Genomic DNA, 24,325 nt, shown 5'->3' with positions numbered 1-24,325 from the left:
TGTTCCCTCTTTCACTGCTTCTCTGTTGTTCTAGTCCTGCATCCCCCTCTCTCTTTGTAGAAAAACGTTTCCATTTCAGGTGATTCCCTCTTTTCTCCTGTCCTTTTTATTTTTACTCTGTTCACTCTGTCATCCAACTTTCAGAGACTGTCTCTCACTTCCTTCTTTACCTGTTATGTCCTCGTCTATCCTTTTATTCTGTTCTCTCATCTCTACAGTTTGAATTTTCGCTCCCTCCCTGTCATAACATTTGAAGCCTGATGAAAAGATGATCGATTACGTCACACTCTCTGCCATCAAGGAGATGATATGTTCTTGTGAAGCGGAGTCTCCCCACAAGCAGGCTGTCTCAGAGGACGTGACTTGTCCAAATTGGGTCATCCCGTCATCTGAACACCCTCCTCGTTTATCCTCTTCATGGCTTCTGCCACATCGCTGTCATTGCTACTGTTATTTCCACTGCTCTTTGACGTCATCACAGTTATCATGATTAGGTTTAGACTGAATATGTGTTGGCGGAATCTCCCTAAGCCCCCAACTGAACATAGGGATTGTCTGGTGTCCTACTCAGGATCATTGTCAGCTTTGTCATCACATACTCATCATCACCACTGTCGTCGTCATCATCATCATCATCACCGTTGCCATCATCACCATCACCACCACCTTAATCATCATTACCTTGGACATCATCACTCTTGTCATCATCAATAGCACCTCCTTTGATCGCATCCTAATTCTCAGGTGACTGGTAGTGGCTGCTTGAATGAGTCTGCCCGCAGTTGTTTTTCACGGCAGACGTATGGAGAGCGAGATTGCGAGCACCTCCCGCTGCGATGATGTGGCAAAGCGCTGCTCGCCTCTCTAAGCCAAGACATCAATAAGGGGACTGCAACAGTGGCGCCTTCTGCCAAGTGGAGTAGAAGGGCTTTGAGCTCCACAGTGTTTCCCCACGTGAGACTCCTCTCCTACAGAGTTGTTCCATGGGCCTTAAAGGAAGAGCCGCAGACGACGAAGACTTTCCCACCAATTAGACCAAGTGCTAGTCTCTTAATGGTGCTGTCATATTATGGGCGGCTTGTGCAAGCGACTGTTTGAATAGAGGTAGGTGCACATAGAAATAGATTTGCTTTAATCGGAATGTCCCTACTAGTATTTCTATATCTACGGTGTTGCTAACTGAGTAAGTGTGCAATCGCTAGTGATCTAGAAAAGGGGACAAGTACACGGAGCGGGGTTGGGAGCGGAAAGGCCAAGCTGCAGTGGGAAAGAGATGGCGTTTCAGCCCGTGGAGAAAGAGTGGGTGTTGCGGCTTTGGTGGGTTAGCTTTTGGGAGTGAAGTAATAGACCACCATGTCCATTTATATTTGTGACCTTTACCCTTTTACAGCTCCCACACACACTGAACTGTGGAGTGTGGAGACACCTCCTACTACCTCCTCACTTTGTTTACCTTTGAGAGTGCTGAAGGACTTGTTTGGGTTGGGGGGCCCACTGGATTTAGGTGCCCCGGGCCTGAAATGCGTTAGTCCGGCCCTGGTTAGCTCGCTAACGCTAGCTAGGTAGTGTATCTATGTAAGTGTTGGTACTGGAGCAGGCATTTAGCTGTTGTAGCTGGTGTGGACAGTGCATATTGATTTAGCCCAATCTGCCTCTTCATTTAGGGCTCAGGGAGATGAATAGCTGACTGCAAAACAATCAGCCGCTGCCACCTCCGCACAATTCCGCCTACCAACCTGACACACACCCACCCTCAACGCAAGCACGCTCAAATGCTGACCACAATGTTGATTTTGCCCACCCACACCAGATGCGATCAGGACACGCAGGTTGTAATATCTAAACTTACTCTGAATCAACTATATTAATTTGGGGACAGTTCGAAAAGCATTCAACATTTATGGCAATTTAGCTAGCTAGCTTGCTGTTGCTAGAATTGTCCTGGGATATAAACATTGGGTTGTTATTTTACCTGAAATGCACAAGGTCCTCTACTCTGACAATTAATCCACAGATAAAAGGGTAAACCGAGTTTGTTTCTAGTAATCTCTCCTCCTTCAAGCTTCTTCTTCTTTGGACTTTATATGGCTGTTGGCAACCAACTTTAAGGTGCTTTACCACCACCGACCGGAGTGTGGACCTCAGTTCATCTTTCAGTCACCCAATGTGGGTATATACTCCTAAAAACCAATGAGGAGATGGGAGAGGCGGGACTTGCAGCGCGTCAAGCATCACAAATAGAACCAAGTTCTATTTTAGCACCTGGCTAAGCAGACGGTCGTTGAAGTGCACGAGCAGTGTGGGTGCAATGATTGAATAACATGTATGTGTAAATTTATTTTGAAGCGCACGCAACGCGGGCGGTGTGAGCAGCATGTCACACTCATTAATGCTTACGCACAGGCATTTATGGGAATCGATGTGTGTATCACACTTTGAAATGTGGGTTCCATCATGCAAACACATACAGTGGGGAGAACAAGTATTTGATACACTGCCGATTTTGCAGGTTTTCCTACTTACAAAGCATGTAGAGGTCTGTAATTTTTATCATAGGTACACTTCAACTATGAGAGACGGAATCTAAAACAAAAATCCAGAAAATCACATTGTATGATTTTTAAGTAATTAATTTGCATTTTATTGCATGACATAAGTATTTGATACATCAGAAAAGCAGAACTTAATATTTGGTACAGAAACCTTTGTTTGCAATTACAGAGATCATACGTTTCCTGTAGTTCTTGACTAGGTTTGCACACACTGCAGCAGGGATTTTGGCCCACTCCTCCCTACAGATCTTCTCCAGATCCTTCAGGTTTCGGGGCTGTCGCTGGGCAATACGGACTTTCAGCTCCCTCCAAAGATTTTCTATTGGGTTCAGGTCTGGAGACTGGCTAGGCCACTCCAGGACCTTGAGATGCTTCTTACGGAGCCACTCCTTAGTTGCCATGGCTGTGTGCTTCGTGTCGTTGTCATGCTGGAAGACCCAGCCACGACCCATCTTCAATGCTCTTACTGAGGGAAGGAGGTTGTTGGCCAAGATCTCGCGATACATGGCCCCATCCATCCTCCCCTCAATACGGTGCAGTCGTCCTGTCCCCTTTGCAGAAAAGCATCCCCAAAGAATGATGTTTCCACCTCCATGCTTCACGGTTGGGATGGTGTTCTTGGGGTTGTACTCATACTTCTTCTTCCTCCAAACACGGCGAGTGGAGTTAGGCCAAAAAGCTCTATTTTTGTCTCATCAGACCACATGACCTTCTCCCATTCCTCCTCTGGATCATCCAGATGGTCATTGGCAAACTTCAGACAGGCCTGGACATGCACTGGCTTAAGCAGGGGGACCTTGCGTGCGCTGCAGGATTTTAATCCATGACGGCGTAGTGTGTTACTAATGGTTTTCTTTGAGACTGTGGTCCCAGCTCTCTTCAGGTCATTGACCAGGTCCTGCCGTGTAGTTCTGGGCTGATCCCTCACCTTCCTCATGATCATTGATGCCCCACGAGGTGAAATCTTGCATGGAGCCCCAGACCGAGGGTGATTGACCGTCATCTTGAACTTCTTCCATTTTCTAATAATTGCGCCAACAGTTGTTTCCTTCTCACCAAGCTGCTTGCCTATTGTCCTGTAGCCCATCCCAGCCTTGTGCAGGTCTACAATTTTATCCCTGATGTCCTTACACAGCTCTCTGGTCTTGGCCATTGTGGAGAGGTTGGAATCTGTTTGATTGTGTGTGGACAGGTGTCTTTTATACAGGTAACGAGTTCAAACAGGTGCAGTTAATACAGGTAATGAGTGGAGAACAGGAGGGCTTCTAACAGGTTTATGAGAGCCGGAATTCTTACTGGTTGGTAGGTGATCAAATACTTATGTCATGCAATAAAATGCAAATTAATTATTTAAAAATCATACAATGTGATTTTCTGGATTTTTGTTTTAGATTCCGTCTCTCACAGTTGAAGTGTACCTATGATAAAAATTACAGACCTCTACATGCTTTGTAAGTAGGAAAACCTGCAAAATCGGCAGTGTATCAAATACTTGTTCTCCCCACTGTATGTGTATACACACATACACTGAGTATATCAAACATTAGGAACACCTTCTTAGAATTTAGTTGCACCCCCCCACCCCCTTTTTGCCCTCAAAACAGCCTCATTTCTTTTTGGTCTCTAGGAGGTGTCAAAAGCGTTCCACAGGGATGCTGGCCCATGTTTCACACAGTTATGTCAAGTTGGCTGGATGTCCTTGTCGTGGTGGACCATTCTTGATACACAAGGGAAACTGTTGAGTGTGGAAAACCCAGCAGTGTTGCAGTTCTTGACACAAACCGGTGCACCTGGCACCTGCTACCATACCCCGTTCAAAGGCACCTACATTTTTTGTCTTGCCCATTCAACATCTGAATGGCACAAATACACAATCCATATCTCAATTGTATCGAGGCTTAAAAATCGTTCTTTAACCTGTCTCCTACCCTTCATCTACACTGATTGAAGGGGATGTAACAAGTGACATCAATAAGGGACCATAGCTTTCACCTGGATTAATCTGGTCAGTCTATGTCATGGAAAGAGCAGGTGTTCTTAATGTTTTGTACACTCAGTGTACATACACGTGCGCGCGTACACACACACACACACTCTATTGGCTTGTACACCTATTCTAGTACCCACACAACGCAATCATAAATCAAGCATTTAGTAAATTACTTTGCTCTTAGATCAAACAAGTTTGAGATCAAGTGGAGAAACAAAACATTCAATGTTCATTTATTTTGTTTGAAATACGGCCCGTCAGGATTCGAATGCTTTTTGATCCTGGAAGTAGCACCAGCATCCAGTTCTCCCAAACGTGACTAATTGCATGTCTGTAAGAAAAATGTGTCTCCTATTGCACGTGATCCTCACTAACAAATGTAGCAGATATGAGCAGGCTTGTCATTACTAGTATCCATTGTGTGTTGACATCAACCGTCTTGGGACCTGGAGTAGTCTCACACGCATGCCCAACGAAGACCTTGGTTGGGTAATAGTTATCACTCTAGCTATGGGAGTGTGTCATTTGTGTTGGTTTGTGTCCATGGTTTGCCAGACAGAGACTGTCACAGTACGTTAGGCAAGCGCACTGACATACAGTACACTACAAGCAGCAACAAAGTCCTTTCATTCATTATTGCAATGAGAGGTCCCGGCTCGATCTGCCAGGTTATCTGTGACTCAAAGGCAGCTATTTCAGGTGACATTACCTCAGGTCTTATTCAAAGCTCTGTAGGGAGATGTGCTGTGAATCAAGTGGTGCTTCTCACCATGAATTATGCAGGACTTTCTTCTACCTCTGTGCTCTCCTCCCACACTGTGTGTGTCTCTCTCTCTCTCCTCTCTCTCCTCTCTCCTCTCACACACACACACTTTCTCCTTCTCACACATCCCTCTTCCCCGTACACACATTGACACACTCTCTCGCACACAAAATCTCCCCACTCACTCTCACACACACTCAGACCCCTCCCTTCCTCAGCCTCTTTCTCTCTCTCTGACACTGCTGCATACTGACTAGATTTGTAGTATTAAACATCAGCATTTACGGGGCTAACTGTGCTATGTGGGGGTACAGTCAGAAGCAGGTGACGTGATGTGAGAACGAGGTGACTCGTTCTCTACCTACCATTCACCAGCGGGAAGGAGAGACCGTGGAGGTTGGCTGATTACTAAATTATTTATTTCATGAGCCCCCATTTTACTTTGTGTGTGTGGGGGGGGGGGATTTTACTATCCTTGTGGGGACCAGAAGTCCTAACAATAATAGTAAAACAAGGAAAATTCGGGCAAGTAGGGACATTGCGCCGGTCCCCACAAGGAAAAAGGCTTTTTTAGGGGTTAGGTTTAGGGTTACAATTATGGTTACAATTAGGGTTAGTCAAAAATTATAATAAAATAAAATCTGTTACTTCAAGTTGCCTCCTTCAGTGGCGATTTTTAGCATGTAAATCTTGGTAGGGCATCAAGAAAAAAAGGTGGGATGCATGCCAGCAAAGCCACTGCACAACACAACACTAAACAATACATAATTTGCACTATAACGGTGACAAACGGTGCCCAAAATCGGTTAGGCCCAACATAAAGCTGTACCAACAGCAGTCCCAACATCTTACCACTGCTACTCCTGGCTATCAGCAGAACCTTGTCTGACAGCGAAACAGTTCATTCAGGCTCATTTACTGCCTTTAAAAAAACATAGCTGATATGGTTAAACAGATGTGGTTTCTAATGACAATTGAGATGTATAAGAGGCAATCCGTAATTTCGATTAAGACATTAATGAGCGAGCTAGGACGGATGTAGTCAACATAACTATTTGTTTAGCACTTTTGAAATGTACAGCGACAGAATTCAGAACATGGGCTGTTCTTACAGTGTTCTCCCTGTACACCAAGTCAGAACCGTAGAATAAATAAAGGGGCCATATAAGCAGACAATGAAAGCTCGTACAATATTCAATGATTACATTTCTCTAAAACAGGTTATAGGCTACATGTGTACCACTAAGTCAGAACAGTAGTCGAAATTAAGAGGGGTAAATAGACCAAATTATTAGGGTGAGGCACATGGGCTACTAACATCTTACTACACAACATACACGTATTACTTTCTTAGCTACAGTATACATATCTCCCTGGCATATTACATAATTTATGCAGCAGCATGCAACACATTTTTGGACTCACCTTGTTGTGCTGTGCTCACTTGAACAGGAAGGTGGCGCGGCGGTCCTTCATAGGCAAATTTTGTCATCAAAGTCTGGCATTCTCTGGATTTATGCTGCTTTCAAAACAACTGGGAACTCAGAAAAATGAGGTTGAATCATGATGACGTCATTGATCTTCAGGTCGTAGCTCTAGAAAGAGGCCGGATTTACAATTCCAAGTTGGATGACCGTTCAAAACGTATTTTCCCAGTCGGAGCTTGTTTATTCCCGCCATCCCAGTTGTCTTGAACTCACTGAAGTCCAGTTTTCGCAGTTCTGAGTTAACAGTTGTTTTGAGTGCGGCAAAAATCATGTTTCATTGACAGCATGGCCAATGTTGAATGTTTATCATTTAAACTTGGAAAAACGCCCCTTAATCCCAGATTTGGGACCACACAGCTACTCCACTGAATAGCAGGCTAGTGATTGCTTTGCAATGCTTGCAGTTAGCCACTGTCACTGATTCCTTCCAAACCACTCATTGTTGAATATGTGATTTCCAACTTGTTGTGTAATGTTTATGTCCAATGGCCGATGAGCACCGATACGTTTTATCTATAATTTCTCTTAATTATTTCTCTTCATATGACATGGATTAAAAAGGGTTTGCCAGTAGATTGTCGACTTGATTCATGATGATGCCTGCAAGCTAATATTTTGAAAGTCCAATCAAAGCTACTGTAGATATAACGTGATTTGACGTAATTTTACCTGTGGCCAATGATCTTGAGCCGTCTTGGATTGGCACTTCTATTGTAACTCTATGGCAACACCCAAGGGGCTGGAATTTTCTAGCTCCACCCTTAGACTTGGCGGTGACAGTATGAGTGACAGAACACTGAGCCAATCACGGCGCAACGCTCCATATTTTCTGCTGGCTTGCCCTACCACCACCACAGAAAGCACTGAGCTAGGCTGAAACACCTGCATTTTGGAGCTGCCTTACTCAAGAAAACAAAAAAAGAGACCATGTTTGTATGCAGATTTATTAACTCAATTATATATATATATTTTTTACATTGTTTGCAAACTGATATGTGACATGTATTAATGCCAAAATATTTTTTGGGGTGCCAAAAACTAGGGGCTCAAAATTGAATGACGGTGTCGCCACTGCCTCAGTAATTATCTTGCCCAATAAAAAACGTGCCTGATATTCTAAGAATTGATTCGTGTTGGGCCGGCCCAGGTTAAAGTTTTGCACGACATTGTAGCCTGTATAGGCCAACACATGGCCATTGCTGTGGTGAGAGAAAGAAGCGCACCTGTATCTTTCACAGAACTAGAATAAGATTCACTTTCCCTCTCTCTGCTCTGATAGACATGTCCCTGCAACTCTCACCTCTCCAGCGTTGCACTTCATTGCCACGGTAACCCTGATAAATTGAAATACATTTACCAAAGTTATAGAATTACTCCTGTCTGTTCAGAAAGAAATTCAATCTTTCAGAATACTACACCAGGAGTAGGCCTATAATTTAGCCACAGCGGATCAATAGCATATTATTATTTGTTTTTGTTATACAATATGTGAGTCTTCACACACTTAGGTCTATGCTATTGATGGGTTTCAAGAAAAGGTCGTTTTTATTGATCTCAGATTCTCAGTTTGTCAGTGTCAAAGTAGCCTTTCATTTTGTTCATTTGTGAAGTATTAAAAATGATTCTGCTAAAGTCTCCAGTCATCGAAAATAATGTACATTTGCATGAAATGCATTTATAAAAGGTCACCTCTCTCTCGGCTCACTTTTTGTTCCGGCACCTCCCAATTTACAAGTTAAGTACTGGGGTTAGTGTTAGGAGTTAGGGCTAGGTTTCGTTTTGGGGTTAAGGTTAGGGTTAGGTTAGGGTTTAGGGAAAATAGGATTTTCAGTTGTTTGGTCCCCTTAAGGATAATAAAATAAATGTTTTTGAGGATTGGTGGGGTTGCAGTGTATGTTTGATGGAGGGACTGTGTGTGTGTGTATGCTCGTGCATACAGCTAGTGAGTTATGCTCATGCGGGCCACACCTTGTACAGCCTACGATTTAGATCTGGCAAAAGCTTTCCAGATCAAGAACCATAATCCACTTTGCTGCAATGCCCCTGCAATGCAACATCCTTTGTCCTTAGTCTCTCAGTACGTGTGTATGTGTGTGTGTGTCCCTAGTGTCGGTGTGTATGTGCGTGCGTGCGTGTGTGTCTATTTCACCATTGCGTGCCAGCAAGAGAAAGTGAGAGGACCGTGGAAGAACAAACTCAGATCCCCCCCCCTCTCAGCTCATGAAAAATTGCTGGGAAAGGGCAAATATTTGAGAGCAGCCGATAGAGCGCTACTGTTAGTCCCTAATAAATACAGCTCAATTCTCCCAGGTGCTCCAATGCGGTCTTCTCCACTGAAGCAAACCTGCCTGGCAAATGCTTCCAGATGTAAAGAGTGAGAGAAAGAAAAAGAAGGAAGAGAGACACAGGGCTGATTGAATTAAGTCGTTCTTAAATGAATCGCTGCTTTTGCCTGCAGTCCATTATTATAGCTGTGCTCATAAATGTAATGTGATACGTACGGGTATATATTCGATTTTAGATGAGCTCATAGTGTCTGCCCTGCAGAAACGTCTAGCCTCTTGCCGGAGTGTTCATCAGTTCATTTATTTGCCTCATGTAACCTCAAACACAGAGATATTATTTAACTAACTTCTTAGGGCTAGGGTCCTTTTTTCTCAATTTCCGCCTGACTGACGTGCCCAAAGTAAACTGCTTGTTGCTCAGGCCCTGAAGCCAGGATATGCATATAATTGGTACCATTGGAAAGAAAACATTTTAATGTTTGTAGAACTGTTAAAATAATGTAGGAGAATATAACACAATAGATATGGTAGGAGAAAATCCACTCCTACACTTGTGACGACTTCACCAACGTGACCAGCAAGATCCTGGCCAAGGTGGGCCGCAACCTGCACAACCAAGCCCACCATCTTCTCTGGCTCATCATAGAGCAAATTAAAGCCCACTTCTACCGTGCCTACATCATGCGCTAGTGCAACCCGCTGTTCTCGGGCCACGACAACCTCAGTCCGGTGGTGACGACAGAGCAGAATTTCGACAGCCTGCTCATCCGGCCCGACCACTCCCGCCGGAAGCGAGGCGACAGCTACTACCTCAACCGGGGCACCATGCTGCACACTCACATCTCGGCCCACCAGAGGGAGCTGGTGTGCTCGGGACTGGACGCCTTCCTGCTGGCGGGCGAAGTGTAACCGAGGGACAAGATTGATGCCAGCCACTTCCCCGTGTTCCATCAGATGTTGGGCGTGCGCCTCTTCTCTAACCACCAGGTTAGTAGAGGGCTTTTCACACTAATGAGCCGAACCAAGCCAAGGCAAACCAAGCTGCATTGAGTTGATCTGGTAGTTCATCCACCATAGTTTCTGGAACCCTGCTCACAAGGACAATGTGAAGAAGAAGAATGAAGACGAAAAAAATCATAGCAAGAGGACAGCTTGGTTCAGGTGAAAAGGGTATAGGGTTATAGTAAAGGAGAACTAGGGAGCTTCAGTATCATGTCCCCATAAAGCTTTTGAAATCAAAACCAATGCTGGTGGAGTTAAGGTACTGGAACATTTAAACTAAACATAACACTGCCATGAGTAGCTCCAGTTTTATTGATTCGCTTCTCCTCCAGACCACAAAGTCAAGGCCTTCTGTGTAGGGTCACAACAAGCCAAAGAGTAGGACTCACAATGTAGGATGAATACAGTATCCCATTGTTACACAACGTGGAGCGCTACAGTTTTATCGATTGCATATAATTTGCTGAGTACTGCAAAGACATTGAGAAGTAAACTTAGATACACATACAATAGTTAATTCTACATGAAGTCCAATCATCAGCCATATTAACAGCATTAGCAGCAGTGTTGTTTTGAAGAGTTGTCTCTGGTGTGTGTGTGTGTGTGTGTGTGTGTGTGTGTGTGTGTGTGTGTGTGTGTGTGTGTGTGTGTGTGTGTGTGTGTGTGTGTGTGTGTGTGTGTGTGTGTGTGTTTTTCAGCTGCTTGCCAAGGTTTAGAGCGGAGAGGACCAGTCTCTCTTCGAGAGCAGGGTGCGCCGGACCCCTCAGAAGCAGGAGACCTGAAACAGACCCTTGACCGTATGGTCAGACACCTGTTTGGAGAAGGTAAACAACGTTCCAAGTTTATGGATACCCACGTACCCACAATATTGATACCCCATGGTAGTCAACATAATTCTCCATGTAGCGTTCACCTACCAAGGTTCTGTTCCAATACTTCTTCCCTTCCTTGAAATGGTCTGGCATGACTGCATTGGTGAAAGCTTGCTAGATTAACTCTTACGGATTAGATGAACTCTTACGGATTTTAAAGGATCCATTTAAAATTGTTTTAACAGGCCCATAGTCCTCTTAGGCCATTGGTCTCTTGAAGGAAAGGATACAGGGAAATTTAACTTTTTGATAATTTTGGCATCAGTCCCTCGCCCTTTGTCTCAACCCGTTCTTTCCTCTCCTCCATCTCCCTTCATCCTTCTCATCTCTCTTTTCTGTGCCAGAGCTGGAGATCCGCTGGGTGGAGTGTTAGTTCCCCTTCACACATCCCTCCTTTGAGATAGAGGTGCATTTCCAGGATGACTGGCTGGAGGTGTTGGACTGTGGGGTGATGGAGCAGGAGCTGGTAAGCATGGCTGTTGACACACATGCAAATATACACAGACAAATGCACACACTCATGCACATGGGGCCGCAGGTAACCTAGCGGTCAGAGCGTTGAGCCAGTAACTGAAAGTTTGCTAGTTCGAATCCCCTGCCAACCAGCCGACTATGTAAAACATCTGTCGAACTGCCCTTGAGAAAGGCACTTGACCCAGGGTCGCCGTCAATAATGGCTGATCCCTCGCCGTGACCTCACTCTCCAAGGGTGTCTCAGGGGGAGTGGGATATGCAAGAAACACATTTCCATTTCACACCTCACACTTGTACATGTGTGAAACAGGACAAATATAAGCACCCCCATATGCGCAAACCCTCACACACGAACGCATACACACAGGCACACACTCATTCACGCTTGCAAACACACATGCACGTACTGTATACACAAACATAAACTCATACTGTAGGTCTTGCATACACTTACTCTTTCTCTCTCACACACGCACGTACGCATGCACACACTCTCACACACATGCGTTAAAAAATACCCTTGCGCGCGCGCACACACACAGGCAAACACAAACAACCAAAACAACAGATTACTCTTTACAGATTTGGATCTGATTTGGATCTTAAGAGATAACTCTCGCTGTTTTGCCCTTGAACAAAGCTGTGTGCTGACGTGCCTCAATAAACATCCCACTTGTCTAGAAATCAATAATACATGAAATGGACGCCAAAACAACATGACTCCTGTTTAGCTATAGTGTTTGCTCTCTCCCCACACAACGAAGGCTGTTGTGGCTGAGGTCGTTGGGGTCAAACCTTTCTCCTCTGTCTTCGACCCTGCTGCAGTGCAGTCACACTTCCTGCCTCCACCAGCAGATGGCAGTGTTGTGCAACTGAGGGGTGCAGGTGAGCCTGAGGGTGGTGGGATTCCTGTTTGGGGAGTGTGTGGACGGAGACACTCTCTGTGGCCCCAGGGGACGGGGTCTAGTTCAGCGGCCCAGACAGAGGCCTGTTCCGGGGGGAGAGGACCTTGAATGACCCCCTCGCGCTTCAACAGTAGCTTGCAGCCAGCGAGCCTTCCATCCCTAGACTGTTACTAAAGGCATTAAAGAAGAGGGAATATGTTTGGAGATCTCCTGATTCCAGCTCTGCACTACAGTGGAAGAACCCTCTTAACACTCAGCCCCTAGCCTTTCACCTCCAGACACATTGATTAAATAGTTATGTCCAATTGGCTCGTGACACGTTTCCACAAGTGCCTAATTCACATTATAGAGCCAAACTGAGCCCAGCCAAGCTGTATTGGGCTGGCCTGGTTACGCCTCCACTATAGTTGCTGGAACCATGATGTAAAGGACAATGTGAAAAGAAAATATATGGGCCAGAACAGTATGCTTTGGGTCGGCCCTATAGTGTGAGGCAAAAGACGTTTCACATTATAGGGCCAACTGTTTAGACACTGTTTAGACTTATATTGTCTCAGAAGCCCAAACTTCTAAGATACCATTCCAAAGCCTGGGAAAGTTGTGTGTAAAAATAAATGTGTCTTAAAAAAGCATGTATAAGATAGATTTCCATTGGAAAGGCCAGTTTTCTGTTTGTTGTGATTCGGAAAAAGTAATTCTACTCTGTGAGCAATGCTACTCTATGTGAAAGGTCTCTGAGTTTAATGCGAGAGCACTGGCAGGTTTAACACTGTTGAGTGGTTTTAATGAAGCCGTCTTATTGTTCTATTATGAGCTATGCTGGAGCACACCGTCGAATGGTCCAAAACAAACAACTCCATTCCAATCTTGTGCATCAGACTCTAAAACATAAGGCTCCATTCCAAGATTGTGTGTTGGATGCTACATTACTCTCCCTGAGTGCTGAGTGCTCCTTCCAACATGCCTTAGTTGATGGGCCCGGAGTTTGGAAGTGTGTCCACTTGTTGGTGCAGTCATCATCTGGCTTATTTTGGAACCTACCGCCGACTGTGCTCTCTGGCATTTTGAGGGCGTCAATAATTGAACACCCCTGACCTCATCCCAACAAAGACACTCTGTTTTGTTAATCCCCCCCCCCCCCCCCCAAAAAAGGAGAAAGAAAAGCATTCGTTCCATATTTAGTTTTCTCTCTCTCGCTTTCCCTTTCTTTCTTTCTCTCTCACTTTCCCTTTCTTTCTTTCTCTCCCTCTTTACCATTATCTTACTCCCTCTATATTTCTCTCCCTCTTTACCATTCTCTTACTCCCTCTATATTTCTATCTCTATATTTCTCTCTCTCTATATATATATTTCTCTCTCTCTATATATATATATTTCTCTCTATATATATATAGTTCTCTCTATATATATATATTTCTCTCTCTATATATATATATATTTCTCTCTCTCTCTCTCTCGTTTTCTCTCCCATTTTCATTTTGGAGCAACTCACAAGATTTCGGCACTGCAATTTATCCGGATGCACTGTAGAATCAGTGATGTAGAATCAGCACATCCAAACCTATTTCTGACATGGCGCCTCCTTAAAAATAGCTTTTTGTCAGGGCATTGCGAGAGTCTCTCTCTCCTTTTTTTATTTTTTTTAACAAAGGAGACATCCCTTGCAATACTATTTATACTTCATCTCTCAATTTAACGTAGGAGGGTCTGTGCAAAAAGCCTTTTTGTCTTTATGACACTGCTACTGGGGTTAAATTGTTGTATAAAACATGTGTCATGCCATTTTCTGTTTGTTATGATTCATAAAAAGCAATGCTACTCTGTGAGCAATACTACTCTATCTTTGAAGAACTCATGTTGAACCCGCGGGATGTAGTTTGGGGGTGCTGCGATCTTTCGCCAACGGACAAATATGTTGGTCTGCTAATACAGGACTAGTAGCATTTTTTGGGGTATATAATACAGTACCAGTCAAAAGTTCAGACACACCTACTCATTCAAGTTTTTTTTCTTTTTTTCTACTATTTTCTACATTGTAGAATAATAGTGAAGACATCAAAACTATAAAATAACACATATGGAATCATGTAGTAACCAAAAAAGTGTTAAACAAATCAAAATATATTTAATATTTGAGATTCTTCAAAGTAGCCACCCTTTGCCTTAATGACAGCTTTGCACACTCTTGGCATTCTCTCAACCAGCTTCACTGGGAATGCTTTTCCAACAGTCTTGAAGGAGTTCCCACATATGCTGATCATTTGTTGGCTGCTTTTCCTTCACTCTTCGGTCCTACTCATCCCAAACCATCTCAATTGGGTTGAATTCGGGTGATTGTGGAGGCCAGGTCATCTGATGCAGCCCCCTACTTCCCACGGCTATGGTTGAACCCCTCATTTTTTGTGTTAACTTTGGAAATTGGTCAATCAGAATAGGTGAGTGTGTTGCTGGTGTGATTTATACTATATAACGTTTAATATTTCTTGTTTTTTTTGTATTTGTATTTATTATTGCTCCCCATTAGCTGCTGCCAGAGTCTATTTTGGACTTGAAAACTGTGACGAGACCCCTGGTGGCATGTCTTGTGGGGTATGCATGGGTGTCTGAGCTGTGCGCTAGTCGCTTTAACAGACAGCTTGGTACTTCCAACATGTCAATCCCTCTCACTAAGACAAGTGGTGATGCAGTCATCCTCCCCTCAGCAGCCTCCACTGTTACATTATGACTTCCAACACCCCTGGGACATTGTACATTAGCAGCAGCACTACGACAACTCAGCTATACAATGGTAGGGATTATCTGAGCAGGTCTTGGGTCACTAATAAGTAATTGTCTCTCGCGGCCAGGCAACAAAATTATTTGGGTGGACTCTGTCATTGCTGTAGAGCATCTTCCGTTTCCGAAAGTTGTCAAAGTTATCTATAAAAGTTATGCCAACAGAGCTACAGTAATCCTTTAGCCAGATGTGTAATGCCAGAAGCTTGCTGAATCTTTCGCAGCCGCGTCCCAGCGATGGCACAGGGCCTGAAATAATCTGCTGTTTTTTGGAGTCTTTCAGAGCTAGAATCAGTTCTTTAAAATCCCGTTTCAGCAGTTCTGAGCTAGCCCTCCTAATGCCGTTTTGTCCCCACATGGACTACGGCAGCATCAGGACCCAGCAGCTGTCACAGAACGGTAGGAAGTAGCCTTGTAATTTCCTGTACTCGTGCTCAAGGATAGCACAGGGTTTTTGACCCGGGAACCGAGATATTTCTCATCATAGAGCTGCCGATGATGACAGTTGGTGAAATGGCCGAGGAGGTCCGGTTGTTTTTCCACCTAGAGGGGTTTAGGAGACCCCTCGAGGACCGATGGGAGGTGAGACCCGATAGACCCAAGCTAGCCATATAATCGATTGTGGCTGACGGGGCCGGCGTCTCGCACCCTCACGGTCCAATGAGGGGGAGCTCTGAAGATCTGAACCTGAGGTAGGATCACCCTGGGTTGGAAACAGGGTAGAGGCCGATGGCACTGAAACCTCCGAGGCCAGGGGGGTGAAGCTGTTTTATGTCTGGATTGGGCTTCCCAAAGCCAAAGAAGCCATGTTCACCATTGACCACTGCTTTCCAGTAGGCTTACGATGGATGATGGGATTACATTGCTGGATAGTGATCGGAGACTGTGGCATCCGCTAAGTCCTCTAGAAGCATCGGTCCTGTTCAATTTTCCACATTCGGGGGAGACTTCCTCAGTGTGAGGTCCCTGTGAAGCACAGGCCAGTCAGTCAAAGAATGGTGACAGGGCTGTGATTCTCTCACCGTATTAGAAGTGTAGAGATGGTGGAAGTGAAACGTGGAAATTTGCTTGCTTTGGCTAGACAGCTGTATCCCATAGTCCTCCGCACAGTGTCCCGGAAAAGAGGCATGGTGAACACAACTCCTACAATGCAGGAAGCATTCGCCTCTTCCTCTGAATGGGGAGGCCTCCATCCAATCAGCTATCTTCGTTAGCTTGATGGCTAGCACCTTAGCTTGCTCGCTAAAGTTACCAACTCTGTTAAGCAGGCTTTAAACTGTCTGTTAAGCGGGATTCCAGGAACAAGAAATAGCTAACTGTTGTGTCTTAAGGTGCTCTGACAGATAGGTGTACACGTAACATCTTTTTGTATCCACTGAAAACGGCATTTCTTCATAAAGGAAGCACTCAAGAGCTTCACTTCCTGTTTACATCTGGTAAAAAAAGGTACTATCATGATGGGATTAATATTTTCCAGTTTCGATACCGGGAATAGTTATATTTATCCTGAGAGTCCCGAGAAATACCGCAAGTGCCCATTTTAAAGCGCTTAAAACCATAATATGATCCCTATGCCATGGTTTTCCCCAAATGAGAGGGGCGCTGCACCACCATGTTGGCTTGGCTGCGCCACTATGTAAAGATTTCAGAGCAAATTAAATGTAGATTTAGTAATGATAGAGTAAGTATCATTGATCGCCAATTACATTGTTGTGAATTGCGAAACAGCCTGTTCATGAATTCCAAGCATTATCATGTTCCTCAATTAATTCCGCGCATTTCAGCAGTGGGCTGTCTCGAAACAGAGTGCGCTCAGGACGCACAGAGCGCACCCAGAATATAGAATTGCCGACTCATACAAACGGTGTAATGGCAGTCAAATTACAAAAAGTCAAATTACTAAAGTTGCCTAAGCTTGCTAGATAACCTCCTTCAACGAATGACAGAATACCTCCTATATTTGTCAAAATTGAGTTGATGATTATGCAGATCAGCTCATGAATAATGAGGAGATGATGCAAATACACTGAACAAAAATATAAACCAAACGAGCTTCAATGCCATACAACACTCCTTCCGAGGCCTCCAACTGCTTTTAAATGCAAGTAAAACTAAGTGCATGCTCTTCAACCGATTGCTGCCCGCACCCACACCGCCCGACTAGCATCACTACTCTGGACGGTTCTGACTTAGAATATGTGGACAACTACAAATACCTAGGTGTCTGGTTAGACTGTAAACTCTCCTTCCAGACTCACATTAAGTATCTCCAATCCAAAATTAAATCTAGAATCGGCTTCCTATTTTGCAACAAAGCCTCCTTCACTCATGCTGCCAAACATACCCTCGTAAAACTGACTATCCTACCGATCCTTGACTTCGGCGATGTCATTTACAAAATAGCCTCCAACACTCGACTCAGACTGCATCCAGTTTGCTATCACAGTGCCATCTGTTATATCACCAAAGCCCCATATACTACCCACCACTGCGACCTGTATGCTCTTGTTGGATAGCCCTCACTACATATTCATCGCCAAACCCACTGGCTCCAGGTCATCTATAAGTCTATGCTAGGTAAAGCCCCGCCTTCTCTGCTCACTGGTCACCACAGCAACACCCACCCTTAGCACGCGCTCCAGCAGGTATATTTCACTGGTCATCCCCAAAGCCAACACTTCCTTTGGCTGCCTGTCCTTCCAGTTCTCTGCTGCCAATGACTGGAACGAATTGCAAAAATCACTGAAGCTGGAGACTTATATCTCCCTCACTAACTTTAAGCATCAGCTGTCAGAGCAGCTTACTGATCACTGTACCTGTACACAGCCAATCTGTAAATAGCACACCCAACTACCTCATCCCCATATTGTTACTTATCCTCTTGCTCTTTTGCACCCCAGTATCTCTATTCTCTACTTGCACATCATCATCTGCACATCTGTTATGCCAGTGTTAATGCTACATTGTAATTATTTAGCCTCCATGGCCTATTTATTGCCTTTCCTCCCTACTCTTCTACATTTGCACACACTGTACATATATTTTTCTATTGTGGTATTGACTGTACGTTTGTTTATGTGTAACTCTGTGTTGTTGTTTTGTCGCACTGCTTTGCTTTATCTTGGCCAAGTCGCAGTTGTAAATGAGAACTTGTTCTCAACTGGCCTACCTGGTTAAATAAAGGTGAAATTAAATAAACAAAAAAGTGTTGGTCCCATATTTAATGAGCTGAAGTTTTTTTTTTTATCCCTGAAATTTCTCTCAAATTTCTTTACAGCCCTGTTAGTGAGCATTTCTCCTTTGCCAAGATAATCCATCCACCTGACAGGTGTGGCATATCAAGAAGCTGATTAAACAGCATGATCATTACACAGGTGCGACTTGTGCTGGGGACAATAAAGGCCACTTTAAAATGTGCAGTTTTGTCACACAACAGAATGCAACAGATGTCTCAAGTTCTGAGGGAGCATGCAATTGGATTGCTGACTGCAGGAATGTCCACCAGATCTGTTGCCAGAGAATTGTATGTTTTTTTCTCTACCATAAGTGTGTCCAATGTTGTTTTAGAGAATTTGGCAACCGGCCTCACAACCGCAGACCACGTGGGGGGGGTTGCCTTTGGGGATGACCAGTGAGGCTTTGATTGGCCAGTGAGGGCTTTGATGCCCTCTAAGGCCAACCCATGGCTGCACCACCATACCCAGTCATGTGAAAACCTTAGATTAGGGCCTAATTTATTTATTTCAATTGACTGATTTCCTTCTATGAACTGTAACTTAGTAAAATCTTTGGAATTCTTGCATCTTGCGTTTATATTTTTGTTCATAAATATCAAGGTATCTCAATGGGGACCAATTCTGTTATAAAAATATCCATGTCTACTCTCAAACCGTTTGTTGACCACACATTATCTACCAAAGGTCTCATATGGTAAGCAAATACGAGACAGCACAGAGAAGCAGTGGATATTTTGACATGCATAGGCAAGAGACGTGCTTTGATAATGCAACCTATATACAGTATTACAGAATAAAGTTAGGAGTTTTCATGCGAGTAAGGATTTTGGGTTTCAGTGGGATTGGGATTGGGACTGGATAGAAAAATAGCCAAGGCTCAAGGATAGGAGGAGATAACAATTCAGAGGCATGAGGACAAATGCTAACAGACTTCATGTCTGTGACAGAGATGCATATGTAATGAATTTTGCATAGACCTATCAAATGTGTGACTGTCTGAAAACTCACAATGACAGCTCAAAGAGACACATTCTTTTATAGGCTATACTGTAGGGATTTCTGTAGGGTTTATTAACTGCATTTAGGTCGCTTGTGTAGTTCGGCAGTGTCAATTATGCGTGTGCTTTGAATTTATGCAGACTTTGTGTGAAGTAAATACGCTGGGCTAAAGGCTTCCATGCGACAACCTGTTTGTATAATGTGCTATTACATTTTTTGCTAATCGTATGCTGCTCGCGTTGTGTATTTTGTGGAATTGCATTAGTGCCGACATTGGGGAGAAATGTTGTAATTTCCCGGGTTTTGTCATAAAACAATTCTGGTAAATGTTACCGGGACAGGCTCTATTATCCAATCAAACCCATACACAGTGTTTTAAATTATACCAGCAATGCAATTTGGTGTTTTCAACAACTATTGTTGTCAAACATGATTGACTTGATTATGTTATAAATATAGTTGTGATTATTTTTCTTCTCACACTATTAAAGTTTTTTAATCTTTGAAACCTAGTAGCCTTGTTCATCAGGGCACACCGTGGCAAAAGGTTTTAAAGAGCGTTGCAACGCAAAAACGAAAACTAGCATTTCTTATTAGACACGTTCAAATAGTATGTCCTCATTTTTAGTCGTTCTGGAATGTTTTCTTCCTTTTCGTGACTTTCGAACACAGATCCTTTGTGCATTGACTGTCGGTGGTGCTACTGTTGACAATCTTCATGTGGCTGTTTGTATGTAGAATTGACAACTGGTTGCAGTGGGAAATATCATCTGTTCCATTGACTGTGATTGGGATTGTTTATGGCTCTGTAGACCCTGTTCATTCTACCTGCACTGGGAAAATGAATAGGCATGCAAAACTGGGGTGACACATTATGTCGCTGTAAACTCCATCTCTAGAGCCATCAGCATGTCTGGGAGGGAGCACCCCATCCACTTTTTAGGGATACAGCTAATTCAACCTAGCTTTCTTTTCCGCTGAAAACCGGATGTGGGAACTCCACTCAGGCGTCTTTTTGTGTGTGTGTCTGTGTGTCATTTTAATGGGACCAGTACACACTGGAGTGGAGAGGGATTGCATATCAATGGAAGTGTCCCTCCGCCCTTGGGCTCTGTTGCCATGCTCTTGACATTATGCGTGGGAGAGGCTTTTTATTCAATGACTTTGTCAAACTACACACACACAAACCACGTGCCCACATATGCACACCTTTAAGTCTCTATCCCAAGTTCCCTCTCTCATTCTTCCCCTCTTCACTGCAGGGACTTTGTTAACCGCACCCTGCCACTCTCATTCCCTCTCTCTCGCTAACACATACACACACATGCACACAGACACCCACACTCTTACACACTAGCTCCTCATTCTCACTCTCTCAACTCTGTCTCTCTCCCTCTCCCTCTCCCCCCATTTCTTCACTGCGGCAGATCAGTGTGCCTCCCGTTTCCAAGGCAACTCCTCATTCAGTTCCCTCACACACACCCACCCTCACACACTCACACATGCAGGCACTCCCCCTTTCTCTTTGGAGCAGTGAGACAATAAGAAAAAGCTGGCAGAGAGAGAGCGAGAGAGGAAAAGAGAGAGAGAGAATTAAACATGTAGCAGGGGTCTCTCTCCAGACGGGACCAGCAGCCGGGATGCCAGCGGGGGGGTTGTGTGTGTGGGTGTGTGTGTGTGTGTGTGTGAGGTGGTTATTTATTTGTCTCTCGAGCGTGACCAGCCATATGCGGAACGTGGACGAAGCGTGCCACAGGCTTGGGGTTAAGGGACGGATCAAAGGAGGAGGGATGGATGGATGAAGTAAGGGAGGGGGAGATGGGGTCTCCAGTCTCCATTAGTGCTGGCTTAGTTATTCATTAGAGCGCCGGTGTGTAATCCCCTCATACGCATCTATTCCACAGAGAGCTGAAGGGGGGACAAGGGTGTGTGTGGTGGAAGGGGTGTGCTACTGAGGGCCTCCCCAGATACCGGCCACAGCATATGGGACCCGGTGTTACTGACGACACACGTCCCTCCCCCCTCCGCCTCAGGTTAGTCACGCCCCGGAGGGCACGAAAGGTCTTCTGTTGTGGAGGGGGAGGCACCGCCAATGTGATTAAAACCGTGTTCGGGTGACAATTAACGGCCCTTCAAGTCCCCGTGCCAGAGGGCCCGAGGGCTCAAGGGATAGCAGAGGGGAGTGGGGCGTGTGGATACGCTGGTGGGATCGAGGTTGGTTCAGGTGGCACCTTCAGTCTTAATGCCTCCCTCCCCTTTCCACACCCTTTTTTTTCTGAATAAATCATGAGCAAATTCTGACCCACCCCCTCTCGATGTCTCCACCCACATTACACCTTCTTCTGTCAGATCGGGGATTTTATTTCCCTTCGTCGACGGTTTACTCAATTCCCCCCCTGACTGTCTACCCGTGCCCATCTTTTTTTAAATTATTAAAGCCAGTTCCCCCTTGTTGGAGAAGGATGCATGGATAGAGGTAGAGGGAAGTAAAACGCTGCTGATGAGTGATTAGGGTGGGAAAAGATGTAGATAAGAGGTAGAGCAACGGAAGGATCGATTAAAAACAATACATATTTACAGTCAGTGATTGGTATCTCTACTGAGAGACAAAGATGGAGACGGCAGTATACAAAGAGAATATCTATAGACTGTAATGGAGAGAGAGATACAGAGAGGGAATGCGGGAGGGGCGGCAGAGAGAGGGAAAAGAGAGACTGGAGACAAGAAGCAACCAGTCAACGCTGTGACCCCTTATGTTTTGTTAAGGTGGCAACTCCTCCCACTCTCTGGCCCTTAACCCCAAAGCAATTGGCACGCGGCCCCTCCCCCTCCTCTAGCCCCAGTCCCAGTGGTCCCACTGGAGGCAATCACTGGTGGGACAGGATGGAGACAGCTGGTCCACACACACACGCGCACACACCAGCTACAACCCCCTGTCCCCTGGGTTTGCAGGGGCCAGAACGAACATTTGTTTGTGCAGCGTTCCATTTCAGCCAGCTTGCCTAGGCAGGGGCCAAATAGACCCAGACATTTAAGGAGAAAAATACTAACAGAGAGAGCAAGATGAATAGAGAGAGGGAGATAGGTTGTCATTGAGAGGGCAAAATGGAGGTAAAAGCAGGAGAGTCAGTGTGGCCTAGTTAAAACACCGGCTTGATGCAGTGGCTTAGGCCCCCTATTGCGCAACATGTTATATATATATATATATTCACTAATATGCTCATTATGCGTGTATATGCATAATTGCGTGAAAGATGATCCCGAGGTGGAGGTCTATGTATCTTTGATGCAAACTTTTCTTATTTCTTAGTGTGGAATAATTTTCGATTGTTATTCATATCCAGCTCCTTTGTCCTGTAAATACAGAACCCTCGTGACAGATACTTTACAATACCTGCTCTTGTCCAGTTTAGATTTTCATCCTTGTGAGTTGCTATTGATTCAGTCTTCATCCATTTGTTTTGCTCTATTGAGAAGACAAAAGGCACGAAATGGGAGAGAACATTTTTGAACCAAGTAAAATTGATAAACATTGATTTAATTTTGCCACAGTATGCCTTGCTGATTTCAATAGGTTTCAATAGGCCTTGTTTTTAGTCAGAACAGCCTTAGTTGCGCAATGATGCGCAGAAGCCACTGAAATGGAGTGGACTTTGGACAGCAGTAATTCAGCTTTAAAGGTCATACCTTATGTTATATTCTTAGAACTGTTATATTTTTTTACGCCTTTTTTTACGCCTTTTCGTGATATCCAATTGGTAGTTACAGTCTTCTCTCATCGCTGCAACTCCCGTATGGACTCGGGAGAGGCAAAGGTCGAGAGCCGTGCATCCTCCGAAACACGACCCTGCCAAGCCGCACTGCTTCTTGACACAACGCTCACTTAACCCGGAAGCCAGCCGCACCAATGTGTCAGAGGAAACACCGTACACCTGGCGACCGTGTCAGAGTGCATTGCGCCCGGCCCGCCACAGGAGTCACTAGAGCGCGATGAGACAAGGGATAACCTGGCCGGCCAAACTCTCACCTAACCCGGACGACTCTGGGCCAATTGTGCACCGCCTCATGTGTCTCCCGGTTGCGGCCAGCTGCAATACAGCCTGGGATCGAACCAGGATCTGTAGTGACGCAGCTAGCACTGCGATGCAGTGCCTTAGACTGCTGCACCACTCGGGAGGCCCCCATATATTATATTCCTAATAATAGTAATATATTAGAGCTTTTCCAAAGCTCAAAGGGCTTATATTTTCTTGTGAACTCAAACGTAACATCAGCCAACGTTTTTAGTCTGTTTGAGTGGTAGTCCATTGTCATGAGCTGGAATATTGTGTGATAATATCTGCTAGAAGTTTGGAGCAATGTTGCCTTCATCTACAGTGAGCGTTCATTAAATGGTTGGTCTGTCTGCTTTTTCTGTGTATGAGAGAGAGAGAGATTTTGTGTGTGTGTGCAGGCCCTTCGCTGACTCAGCAATCAATGGAGTAAGATATGCGATGTGAGGCGCATCGTAAACGCGGGCCGGGGAAGGAAGGATGGCGTCTGGCACCTCGCCAGCATGGGGAATCGACAAACAAGGAACAAAGCACTCTGGAAAAGGAGACAAGCTCTCGGCTTGTAAAAAGTCATTCGTAGAAACAGGGTCTATCAGTCGCGAGTCTCCGCTCAGCAAACAAATACTAGTGGTTTGAAACTGGAGAGTCAGTGAGCCAGGTAAACACGGCTTGAAATGTGTTGGTGAGGAAAGGTGGAGAACGGGGAGGCAGGGAGGGAGGGGGAGAGTCTATAGAAAAGAAAGACACTGACGGTGAGAAGACACCGTGTGCTACAGCATGGTAGCATGTGTCGCATCACCTGTCATTCACACTTCTACCCCTGCTTCGAACTGTGAAGGTGGTGTGTGTGTGTGTGTGTGTGTGTCTGTGTGGGAGTGAAAGCGTGTGTGTTTTACTAACACAGATGTTTATTCGCTACGAGATAGGAACGTA

The 24,325-nt window shown here is 44.8% G+C and overlaps 1 protein-coding gene across 1 annotated transcript in view; it reads left to right on the top strand.

The window, feature by feature from the left end:
* Positions 1–24,325, top strand: part of fars2 (phenylalanyl-tRNA synthetase 2, mitochondrial) — a 133,080-nt gene that overhangs the window by 5,276 nt on the left and 103,479 nt on the right. Inside the window, 4 exon segments of the mRNA XM_071331080.1 lie at positions 9,609–10,064; positions 10,778–10,850; positions 10,853–10,903; positions 11,296–11,417. Of these exon segments, the coding sequence (XP_071187181.1) occupies positions 9,609–10,064; positions 10,778–10,850; positions 10,853–10,903; positions 11,296–11,417 (702 nt within the window).

The sequence above is a fragment of the Salvelinus alpinus genome, chromosome 10 (genome assembly GCF_045679555.1).
Source record: "Salvelinus alpinus chromosome 10, SLU_Salpinus.1, whole genome shotgun sequence".
NCBI classification, from domain to species: domain Eukaryota; kingdom Metazoa; phylum Chordata; class Actinopteri; order Salmoniformes; family Salmonidae; genus Salvelinus; species Salvelinus alpinus.
Note: the sequence above shows the minus strand (reverse complement) of the source record. Positions and strands in the feature narration are given on the sequence as shown.